General features: G+C 56.3%; 1 protein-coding gene across 2 annotated transcripts in view; it reads right to left on the bottom strand.

The window, feature by feature from the left end:
* The window catches only part of COL27A1 (collagen type XXVII alpha 1 chain), a 130167-nt gene that overhangs the window by 80355 nt on the left and 37557 nt on the right, over positions 1-12255 (bottom strand). For both annotated transcript variants that reach the window (XM_037059120.1, XM_037059119.1), the window contains exons 9-12: positions 12084-12137; positions 11625-11669; positions 8570-8623; positions 7657-7701 (exon numbers count right to left, since the gene is read on the bottom strand). In XM_037059120.1, the coding sequence (XP_036915015.1) occupies positions 7657-7701; positions 8570-8623; positions 11625-11669; positions 12084-12137 (198 nt within the window). The remainder of the gene's footprint in view (positions 1-7656; positions 7702-8569; positions 8624-11624; positions 11670-12083; positions 12138-12255) is intronic.

Raw genomic sequence — 12255 nt, 5'->3', positions numbered from 1 at the left:
GCCACACTCTTTGGGGAGACTGGCAGCTGGAAGAACATCAGCTGTGTGGACGCACCTGGGGTGGCAGGGGACAACTGCACTCTGCTTCCAAAGGAAAAGAAAGTCCTCAAGCTTGGAATTTGGGAAAACCTGTTCTCCCCCTCCCTGAATTCAGATCATTGCTTTTTCAAGGAAATTTCATGTTTTTCTGACCAAGTGGATACCTGAACTGTTCAAACAGCAACAATTTTTTATGTAGGATAATTCATTCCTAGTTTCTAAGGCTATCAGGGGAATCCAGGGAGCAGATTAAATCTAAAAACAAAACCCAAACCAATTACAAAGTCCATACTGGCTGAGCAGAGACCTTGATAAGTGCGTGCATCCAGGCCTTCATCTTGCCCTGCCCAGCAATCCTACTCCCCTCAAACCCCTCCTCTGTCAGGAAGCCCTCTTGGATCAGAAGGGCAAGGAAAGGCATTGACCCAGACACCCGAGGGAGGAAATGAGGGCATGGTAACAATATCAACCAAGCCAATCACTTTGCACATGAAACTTTACTTGCCTTTGACATCTACCCTTGAGGGGAAGGCTATCAATTGAGGCTCAGGAAGAAATGTCCCTTGGCCAAGGCCAAAAAACAAGTATATGGCAGAACTGAGTCCAGGTTCTATCTTTCTGGGCTCTGCCACGTTCCTACGAGCTGTGCACAAACAAACCCTGGCCTGCTCGAATCTGCGCCCCACTGACTTCAGAGAGTGGCAGAGGTGCGTGCGTGCATGTGTTGTGTGCGTGCCTGCTTGCACGTACAGACCCACCTCCAGATCAGGTCTCTGCAGGGATACATCTGACCCTATCTAAGATTCTTCTCCCCACATCCTTGGCAAACTCCAGCTTTGCCCCAATTTGGCCCCTCTTTGTCAGGCTGTGAGGTGGACCCCGCTAACCTCCGGGGACAGGCCTGGGTGGTCTGTGGTCAGGGGAGCGTCCTGAAGGTGTTGAGTCCCTGCCTCCACCTTTGGAGGCTGGGGTTGAGGGCCTGACAGGAGAGGAAGACAATTCTTCAGGGGCCGAGGCGGGGCCGGGCAGCCAGTCAGCTCCACATGGACTACCAGGGCCAGGACTTGGAAATCCTGTGCCCTGTTCTCCAAGTCCAGTGCTCAGAGACAGCCTGGAGACTCACCCTGGTTTGCCTCCAGGCCGGCTGTGTAGCCTCGGACAGACCCTCACTCGACCCTCTGTTTTGCACAGGCTGGTGTGTGTGATTTCTAAGAACCCTTGAACTTGGCCCAATCCCCAGACAAGGCCTGGGAGAAAGGAGTCTAGAGCAAGATGGAGACCTTGACAGCATTCCCCAGGCCTGGATCTTGGCTGCCGTGCCCAACACATCCACACCCAGCAGGCACCAGGAAGGCCCCAAACCCATGAGTCTGCATTCAGAGGCAACTCCACGCTGGCTCAAGGACTCCTCTCAGCCCCAGCGGCCAGGCCAGCTGACCCATTGAGACTGTGCAACCAGAGCAACCCGATGCCAGTCCTGCCTCCACCAGCCACAGGCCTCTCCAAGCCTCAGAGTTCTCTGATGTGCACTGAGGGGTACCGAGGGGGTGAGCTGAGACAGTGCACAGAGGGCGAGCCTTTGCTGGCACATGGAAGCAGCGGCAGTGTGAGGGCACAGCTCTGAGGCACGAGCAAGGCAGGACAGGCAAATCCCAGCGGGAGGCACTTCTGCAGGCAGAATGTAGCCTGAGTATAGCTGTGGGCGATGACGGTGAGATGGTAACAATGACGGCAACAGCAAACGCCCACAGTCTGAGGACATAGGTCCTGTTCTTGCCCCATTTTAGAGATGAGGAAACTGAGGCCCAGAGAGGTAAGATAACCTGTTCAAAGTCACACGGCTATGGAATAGCAGGGCTGGGATCTGAATCCCGGCAGTCTGAGGCCAGCGCCCTTTCTCTTAGCTCTGCCTGGACACTGAATACACAGAGAGGACCTCAGTAAATCCGGGGTCTCTCAAAGGGCTCAGGAGAACTCCAGGCTAATGGCCAAGAGGGAACGGCATGACTGATGCTGAGGACTGGTTCTGCTCGCACAGTCTTGGTGGTTGCAATACCCAGCCCCTGTCCCCATCTTCGGTCTCCCTCCCTTCAGAGGAGTCCAGCAGATGACCTCCAGGAATCTAGGGCACAGTTAGTAGTTAAGAGCATAATGGATGGGGGGCAGGGGGGGGAGATAGGAGCTTTAAAAGTGCTGGAACAAATATTTGACTGGGACAATCATAAATGGCCTGAGATGAAAAGACCCTAGCAGTCCCTGAAGTTCAGTAGGTCATTGCTTCAGTGAGAGACTGAAGCCCAGCACATGCCCAAGGCCCCAGCACCCAGCCAGCTTGTCAGATCCCTCCACTGCTGAGCCGCACATCCCATTTCTGATGCTCAGCTCAGGACCCCTGATGCTCGGTCCCTCTGTATCTCAGAGAGGCAGCCACTGAGCTGAACACATGGCGCCACTTCCACCCTGCCTGCTACCCTCCATCCAGCTGCGTCTGCTTGTGCCTGGCCTGCACTCCCAGCCTGGCCAGCAGCAGGACCCTCCTCCACAGTCCCAAGTTTCTGGCCACAGCAGGCTGGCTTGAGGCCGAAGCGCTGAGCTTGGCACTTTGCCGGAGCCCTAGCCACATGGTTTCCCCACTTCCCCAGGTCAGGCCTCCCTGGGGAACTGAATGCCTCATACTTCAAGCAGAACAAGGCCCAGGAGAAGACAGAACCTGGCTCTGGGAAGAGACAATAGACATGAAGACAGGGCTAGTCCTCATCACCACATCCACGGCGGGATGCTGAGGGCTGAGGAGGTCTCTGAGGCTTCCAGGCAGTGTCCACCCAAACAGTCTGTTCCTGAAGCTGGGCTGTAGGAGCAGGGGGAGCGTGCAGCCTTGAGGATCAGCAGTCCTGCTGAAGCCTCCAAGGCTCAGCTCCCTGGCCTGAAAAATGCTCAGTCCTGCCCAAGCCACCTGGCAGAGCTGGGCTGAAGATGTGAGATGGCTGTAACGCAGCCCCTGGCAAACTCTACTGTGCTATCATCACACACTGGTCAGGGTTTGTGCCAACGGAGGGAATAGTTAATAACCTCTAGGAAGAGCTGCAGAAGGATCTTGGAGACCTCCTTACAATGCTTAAATTCTCCAAACTAGGGAAGTTCCTGCATACATCTAACCTGCATCTTTCCCACCGCGTTCTTTTCTAGATGTGTGCTCTCCAAGTGTGCTGATGTGAAAAGACCCCCAGAGGTGCACAGCCCCCTTTTCTCATGAAGCTGAGTGTGTTTTCACTCTGCCCTTTTGAAATCCACTAAGGAAGCCACCCAAGAGTCACCTCAGGGAATAAGGAGGAGATAGGCAGGTGGAGGTCTCACTAGGATTCCAGAGTCACCAGCAGCTCTGGGACAGCTCTAGCTCAAGGTGGGAACACTGGAGGCCACACCCCTGTCCCACAGCATGGCCACAGCTAAGAACTTTCATACATTTTGGCCTATGTTTCCCCACCTGTAAACATGAGATCTGTCACATGGCCCCTGTCTCCCCACAGTGTGAGAACTGGGAAGAGCCCTGAGCCTGAAACCAAAATGCGCCGTATTAAAAGTTTTGTCCTGCCTAGACAGGCATGGGACCTCGAGCAGATCTGTTGTCCCCGGGGCACACACACCAGGGAAGTGGGAGAGAGGGCTGGGCCTGGCAAGCACTAAGCTCCAGGGTCTCAATACACAAGACCCACCTTGGCAGGCCTGGCCAGAGGCCACAAGAGAAGCCGTGAGTGGTGGCCAGGTCAGCCAGCAGCTCGAGAGCGAACAGCATCTTTCTAGCCCCAGTGAGAGACCCTTGGCTGGGAGGCATGGCTCGGATCCTGGCTGTGAGTGTCACTGTGCTGTGCCCCCAACAAACCAGGACAGCCAGGACAAACCCCCTGGAGCTGACAGCTCCAGCCGAGTTTGCAACGTCTTATATCTGGACCCCTTCTCAGAAAACCACAATGTATTTCTTTTTCTAGCAGCTGATATGAGCAGGAGAAAAAAGCTACAGCTTTGCTTTAGAGGTTGAAGATTTGAGCACAGAGAGAAGAAAAGGGATGTGGAGAACACCCTTACAAGTAAGCAAGAGTCCTGGGTTCGAGTCTTGACTATGTCACCACCTTATTGTGTGACTTTGGGCAAGTTACGGACCTCTCTGAGCTATGAGTATCTGTGTCACAAAGAGGTTGGGCCAGCTCATCACCAAGGCTCCTACAGCCCTGATGTGCTCTGACCTCTACCGTCTCTTTCTCGGCTCCCATTAGCAGGACTGTCTCACATTCTCCTTTCAAAGCCAGCACCGAGGAGGCGCGGGCACGGGCCTGAGGTCTGGCTTGCTGGACAGAGATGGACTACAGCAAAATCATTGCCAGGCCTGCCAGAAACAAGGCCAGCTGCGATCTGGTACAAGGGAACGCAACTCATTCTCTTGACATTTCCTTTTATTAGTAAGTGCCTAGAAATTGCCTGGCCCAAAGCTTGGATAAGCCTAATCACAGAAGAGGCCCTCAACCCCACCAGCCAGAGCAAGGGCTAGGGAGCCTTGGCGAGCGGGGATGGCCCTAACGATCACTCAGGAGTGTGTAGGCCGAGGGCACACTGGACTGGAAGACCAGCAGAGGCAGACACAAAGCCTAAAAGACTGGGTGAAGTCCAATTCCACACATATTCTATCATACCCAAATGCAGACCCTGCCCATTTGCTGGCCATGGCAGCTGGACTAGAATTAAGGGGGCGTTCATAGCCCTTGGGGATATTGTGCGACCATAGGGCTATTTGACTGAAGGGAAGGGGTTTCCTCCCACCCACACCTGTGCCAGGAACAGCCCCATTGTGCAGCAAGGAGCACGGAACCTTAGGGAGTTAACGGCCTGGAGCAAGGAAGCAGAGCTGAGTTGACAATCAGGCCTTGGACATCTCTGAGCAAACGGCTTTGGCTGTCAAAGCCTCGGTTTCCTGACATGAAAAACCAATTGGACCTGAAAGCATCAGTGGGAGAACCACACGTAGTCTAAATACCATGCAGGTAAAGCTTCAGTAAATGTTGCTTTAGTGGTGGTTGGCGGGGCGGGGGCGGGGGGGGGGGGGGATCCATTTTGGCTACAGTGCTATGCCTCAAACCTGGCACCTGGTAGACGCTCAATAAACTTTTGTTGAATGAGAAGTGAGTGAGTGGCCCCATCTCACTCCCAGATGGGGAAACGGCGCCGAGCTCCTCAGGCCCGGCGCCGCCTTCCCAGCCGTGAGCAGGAGGCTCTTGGCTCCAAGAAGGAAACGGGTCCAGAGAGCAGGCAGATAAAGGGGTCGCTGGAAATAGCAAAGCAAGGAGGGGAGGCTGTGAGGACGGGGTGGGAGAGGACAGCTGAAACATGGCCCTGTTGACACTCCTGGAGGCGGCAGGTGAAGGAGACTCCAAAGCGCACGCTCTAAACGGCGGCACGGGGGGGGGGGGCGNCTCCTCAGGCCCGGCGCCGCCTTCCCAGCCGTGAGCAGGAGGCTCTTGGCTCCAAGAAGGAAACGGGTCCAGAGAGCAGGCAGATAAAGGGGTCGCTGGAAATAGCAAAGCAAGGAGGGAAGGCTGTGAGGACAGGGTGGGAGAGGACAGCTGAAACATGGCCCTGTTGACACTCCTGGAGGCGGCAGGTGAAGGAGACTCCAAAGCGCACGGGGAGGTGGGGCGGGGGGGGGCGAGAGGTGGGAGCTGAGCCGCTGCATCCTAACCCAGCTCTGGCCCTCAGAAGCCACGAGATCTCGGCCACGTCATTCACTGATCTACCCCTTACCTGTAGAGTGGCAATGCCTGGACCTCTGCGAGGCTGCCTGGGTGGAGCTGGAGCAAATCCCCCAGCGGTGGCTCTGGAGGTGGCCTTGACCTGGAATGCTCTTCCCTAGAGAGCCATGGGCTCCCATTCTCCCCTCACTCAGGTTTCTCAAAAAGTTGGTTCATGAACCAACTTATCAGTAGCCTGTACCCCAAGTCTTCACTGTCCCCCATCTTCCTCTATCTTAATACTCGGCACATCTGACTGTCCACCATTCATCCTTCATTCTCCCATAAAACCATTGTCTGTCTGTCTGTCTGCCCATGAGAATGGGAATTTCGTATCATTCACTGCTCAGCACCCAGCGCAGTGTCTGGCCCATAGAGCACACTCAATGTTCACTGAATGAACACACAAATGAACGAATGAAAGGATAATGAATGAATTAGCCTCCTTGCCCAAGGTCATCTGGCTTGAGGAACAGATCCTAACGCCAGCCCAGCCCTTGGAGACATCAGGCCCCTGCCTGAAGCCAGAGATCAGGAGCCACTCCCGGCCCAGATCAGCATATCAGGCATCAGACCTCAAGGCAGAGAGGGGCCCAGGCCTGTGGGTGAGGTGCCTCCTGTCAGCTCTCTACATCCAGAACCTGGACCTTGCTCTCCTTTGTACCGCAACTTGGCCCCCAGGGGGCCCAGGTCTCTACACTGCAATGAGCAGGGTGGGTGCCTGTGGAGACGCAGCCAACCCCAGAATCACAGACAGCCCCTCCTGGCCGCTCGTGAGTGCTCCTGGCTCCCTCCCAGCTGATTCTCAAGTTCTTACCTCCCCACAGCCCCTTCTCCATCAACCACAAGCCGAGGGAAGCCCAGACCCAGAGCTGATGATGGCTCCCAGTCCAGGTGTTAACCCACAGGGCAGAGGCAGGGAGCCGTCAGGCCCCACGGGGTAGCACCTGAAAGATCGACGCCTCAGTGATAGTCCTGGGAATCCCTCAGCCTGGCAGTGGGACCCCGGGCACAGCAATCTGCCTCTCGGAGCCTCAGTTTCCCCTTGTGAATGTGAGAGCACTGGAATGAGTGGCTTTCCCTCAAGCCAAAGTTCTAGGGAACCCACTTTTACAATAGTGTCTGTCACCAGCCATTGAGCTCAAGCCTGAGCCATCACTGAGGTCAGAGGCCCTGGAGACAAACTGAGTTAGAATCCTAGCTCTGTTGTTTACTCAATTCGAAACCACTGGCAAATTACCTAATCTCTCTCTGCCTCAGCTTCCTCCTCCTGCCCCATAGACGCCCAGACAAGGGGAAAAACAATCTCCCACCACCATGAGAGTCACGGGCAAAGCTGGCAGATGGGGGGTTACTGCTGAGCCCCTCTGTGGTCACACCTGCCGGGGGCTGCCCAGTATCTGAGCGCCCTCTGTCCCTGTGTGCGCACAGGTGAAACTGGGATGCCGAGACAACGGAGACTGTTCTTTGAGTTAGGAGCACCGACACACGTCCTAGCCAAGATCCCGTAGTCTGAGCAGGCCCCCAGCAAGGACACACACAGCCCAGGTGGCAGAACCACCACTCCCAACACAGCTGCACTGCGGAGCAATCGGTGCACACACACACAGAGGCTCTGGCCCAGAGGGGCCCAGAGCCCACAGGAACCCCAGCCCCAGCCAGGAAGCAGGACACGAGGCCCAGACAGCCCCGAATGCCAGCCCACACACTCAAAGCAGAGTGATAACCGAGCAGAGGAACAAGCAGAGAATGCCCAGGCCGCAGGTAGACAGGGCAGTGTGGCCAGCGGGAGGTCAGGTTCCCCCATAGAATCTGCGTAATAGACACGGAAAATCTTTACCGGCCTACCCATCTTGCCCCTCTTGCCAGGAACGCCAGGCAGGCCCTGTGGAGGAAGAGACAGGGAAGGGGTCAGAAGAAGATTCCAGCAGGGGCCAGTCAGCCCCCGAGCACCCAAAGAGGAAGTCACAGAGGGCCTAGCATCCAGGACACAGGCACAGTAGGTACCAGTTACATGCACAACAGATGGATGGCCCTTGTACTCCATGAAGGTGGGTATGCATGGACCTGAACTGTGAAGATGCCTCCCAAAAGTACCCAGTATTCCTGGATTTCAGTTGGTGCTTAATAAGTGCTTCTTCTGCTTTCCTAAGATCCTCTCTACTCAGCTTGGTGATGAGGTTACATTTGAGTCCCAAATATAGGCTCAGGCAGGGAGGGGACAGAGAGGAAAGTCCAGAGGCCCATGGGCCACACAGTCTCTGGACTCAATTCTGTACTGAGAGCAAAAGCGACCATAGATGATGTGCACGGCTGTGTTCAATAAAACTTTACAAAACCAGACGACTGGCAGGATCTACCCTGCAGGCCATAGTTTACAGACGCCTGATCTGAAATATAAAATAGGCCAATTTCTTGTTTGCTGGAAGCCCTTCAGAAGCGCGTCGTGCTCTCAGAACAGAGTCTCCTTCCTGACCTTGGCCTCTGAGTGACATGGCACTGGGCCCAGGCTCTCCCTCCAGCCTCGTCTTCCCTGCTTCTCACCTCACACTCTGCACTTAGACTGTACTGACTGTTAGACTTGCCACGCTGTCCTATGTCCCTGACTCTGCACACTCTGTTCCCTATGCCTGCAAGGTTTCTGCCTTGCCGTGTCCCCTTAGTGGACTCCAGTTTACCTCAAGGGCACCTGTCTAGGAGGGATTCCACCCGGCAGGGGGTGGGGAAGAGGTGAACAAAGAAAGCATACTCACGCGCTCTCCATCGGACCCTGGCAGGCCGAAGAGCCCTGGAAGCCCGATGTAGCCCTAGGAAAGAGCAGGTGGGGGGTCAGAGGGGCCGAGGGGTGGGGTGTGGCTGGCCCGACCGATCCCAGCCCCTGCGCCGCCCTCCCACACTCCGGCTCCTCTTCCTGGCTGGTGGCAGTGGTGGCTCTGGCGGCTCCTCGACGACACAGGCCTTGAGGCAAGTGTATATGCCCATGGACTGCATGGTGCTGGCTCCCACGATGTAGTCCAAAGGCACATACCCTCACGCCAGGGAAGGGCACGGGCGCTCTCAGGGGGAGGCCCGCCCCGAGCGGGGGCTCCGGGACCTGCAGGAAGGAAGCTCTCAACCCGGTTAGACGCTAGAGCGGCACCAGGCCCCTCCCACCACCCCGGGACACATAGGAGGCACTTATGGCTTCTGACGGGCCTCCTTGTAGGTCTCGAAGGCCTAGGATGTGGGGCTCCCATTCACCTCTGGCCTTGAGACTCACATCCCCCCATGGCTGCCTGAGTGCCGGCAATAACAGCAAGCTGCCACCCCAGCCAGCCTGCTGACATTCCACCAGGCACCTGGGTACCACTGCATTCAACCCTCCCAAGGAACCTGCAGACTGGCCGCCATCCCCTCTGTCCCCTGGACAGACCAGGGCTCTGCAGATGAAGGGATACAACTAGTCAGGGGTGGAGCCCACCACCCTAGAACACTCCTGAGTTTCTGTCTCTCAGCCTTTATTCGCACTGTGCCCTCCACCAGGCACGCTCTTCCTACCCCATGATGGCAGAACAACTCCTTCCAAGCCCAGCTGTAATGCTGCCTCCTGTGGCAAACAGCCCTGATGCCCCAAACCAGAGGCCATCTCCTCCCTCCACCGCGCACCATCTTCGCACCTCAGTTCATAGGATTTGCCACTCTCTCCACGGTATCTTCATTGTCTGTGTCCACAGTTCATGTCCTCATTAGCCTGAAACTTCTCAAAAGCTGGGACCTAGCCCATGGCTCCTGTTACTATCTACACTTTCTAGATGTCAGTGGAATGACTTAAAAATAACTATAACAGAAGCTAATTTTTACTGAGCACCATCTATGTGCCAGGCCCAGTTCTCAGGACTTTGCACACATTGGCACACTCGCTGCATCCTCACTACACCCCCAGGAAGTAGGATTCATTAGTCAGTCCCCTGTAGAGGTGGGAACACTCAGGCCCAGGGAGGTGAAGGGTCACACAGCTAGAATGTGGTAGAATCGGTATTTAGAATCAAGTCATCAGAGTCCCGGGCCAGGCTCCTAACCACCCTACCATACTGCTTCCCACAAACAAGCAGCAGTGCAGGCTTCCGACCATCTGTCCTTCCCTAAAAGGTCAAGAGGTCACAAAGCCTTCGTCTTAGCACCCAGCATGACAATATCCATCATGATAATGAATGACATTTGGTGATCAAGCAGGGTGTATAACCCAGATCCACAGGTGAGAAAATGGGCTCAGAGAGGTCCAGTAACTTGCCCAAGATCCCACAGATGGTTAGTGGCAGAACAGGTCTCAGAGCCAGCCACCCTGACCCCAAGCCTGCCCTCTGCCTGCTTCATAAATATGAGGCCAGTGACGGCAGGGCTGGGAGGCAGCCAGCACAGCCCGGCTCCCCCAGGCTGCTCAGGGCCCTGTGACCCTGGAAAGGGGGGTGCTGGGCTGGACCAGCCCTCTCTCCACCTGTGGCCCCCAGCATGGCAAACATCATTCAGCCCCAGATTCCTGTCTCTCCTGCTGTCCCCCTGGCAGATCAGAGACCCTGTGGCAGAACCAAGAAGACCTCCCTGGGTTCATAAGGACCCTCTGGGGTCACAGCTTGTGGGAACAGGCAGATTAAGGGAGGCTCAGCATTCTAGGACAGGAGTCTCCTTGGCCCCTGCACATCACCACCTTCACCACCACCACCACCACCACCATCATCACCACATCCTGGGCAGCTGGGAGCTCGCCCACCCACCCCCTTGCCTACCTCCCAGATGCTCTCCTAACAGCTGCCTGTTAGTTCCTGGGATTAGAGCCGAGATTGTGGCCATAAATAGCTTTGGCTCAGGAGTAGAGGACACGTCACACAGATCCAGCCTGGCTGCGAACTGTGTGACCCACTTGCTGGGCATTCTTTGAGAGGTGGCAAGCCCAGTTCTCAGAACCCCCGAGTCTTCATCTTAGCCCCACCTTCGCAAACTAGGGCTGTTGGCCGCCCTCCCTCCCCGCCCCCCACCGTAAGCCCAGTTTCCTTGGATGTACAAGATAGGATTCCACTGGATCTACTCTCAGCCTTCCAAACTCCACTTACTGCCATTCAATTCCCCAGAACCTAATCTACCACCCCACAGCTCACCGGGGAGCCCCCACCTCACCTGGGAGCCCCCACCTACCTGGGAGCCCCCACCTGGTGGTCCTTCCTCAGCACTACTTGCTTCCAAATTCCTCAAACCCCATAACCACGCTACAGGTAAGATGGATGTCATTCCCATTGTAAAGATGGGCAAACTGAGGCAGCTGGCTACTCAGGGTTGGTTGGCTCCCCTTGCAGGATGGGGACAGTTGATGCTTTATCGGCCTCGAGGCCAAGGCAGCGTTCAGCCATCAGACACCACTGGCTTCCCAAAGGGTAGGCCCCTCGCCCTCAGTTGGGAGCAGCAGGGAGGCCTCTGAGGAGTCCAGTGACACACAAAGTGGCCTGGCTTTGGTCCCCGTCACTTGGGATGTACTAGGGCACATGGCTTGCTGATGCCTGATGGAGGCAGGTAGACTGTGGCTGAGCCCCCAGCAGACCCTTTGCTGCCCAGTCTGCCTGGCCATGGCTCAAGCCTGGCTCAAGAGTCCCCCATCAGCACGCCCTTCCACTGTCGCTCTGCTCTCCAGGGAGCACTCCAGGGGGAGGGTCGCAGCCCCAGCCCCCCGACAGACACCGGGTGGAGCCCCCCAGCCCTGCTTTCTCTCAGGCGCACTGGAAGGAAAAGGTAATGCCCCCCATGGCCCCACCTGTATGGCACTTGCCAAGGCCCACTTACCCGGCTGCCTTTGGGGCCAGGGTCTCCTATAGGACCAGGTAACCCCTGAAACATAAAAGACAGTGGGGCAAGAACACATGGAGATGTTCTACTGGTTGTCAGCAGCCCAGGGCGAGTCCTGTCTCCCTCTGTAGAGTGGGGATGGGTTAGATTGGAGGTCTTCACTCGGAGCCCCAGCTGCCCCAGCATCTCAGGCAGGAGGCTCAAGGACAGACTGGGTCGGAGGAGGCTCTGGAGCCTCACCCCCCGCCCCCCCATCAGAACCCCTTTCCTCTGTTCCCATACTGAGCATCCGTGCCCTGCTGCCTGGCTCCAGCCCTCTGAACATCCCTTTCTTCAGGGCCCACCCAGCAGGTGCAGCTCCTTTGTCCCCAGCCCACCACCTCCCTCTGTCTGGGGGCACTGTGGCCATCTCCACACCACCATGGCCACAGAGCTTCCAGAATCCATATACTGCACCTGCCTGCCAGGGTAACCTTTGGCCCCTGGACTGCCCTCTGGTCCCGGCTGCCCCTGCAAAGGAACGGAGAGAAACATGAGGCAAGAAGAGACCCTGCTCAGCTCCAGGTCGGGGCTCACAATGGACAAAGAGAAGGGCGGGAATGTGAGCTGAAATGGGAGGAAGGGGAAG

This window comes from Sturnira hondurensis, unplaced genomic scaffold (genome assembly GCF_014824575.4).
Source record: "Sturnira hondurensis isolate 20B ecotype Veracruz unplaced genomic scaffold, ASM1482457v3 Scaffold0010448, whole genome shotgun sequence".
Classification (NCBI taxonomy): domain Eukaryota; kingdom Metazoa; phylum Chordata; class Mammalia; order Chiroptera; family Phyllostomidae; genus Sturnira; species Sturnira hondurensis.
The sequence above is the reverse complement of the archived record's forward strand: the minus strand, read 5'-3'. Positions and strand labels throughout refer to the sequence as shown.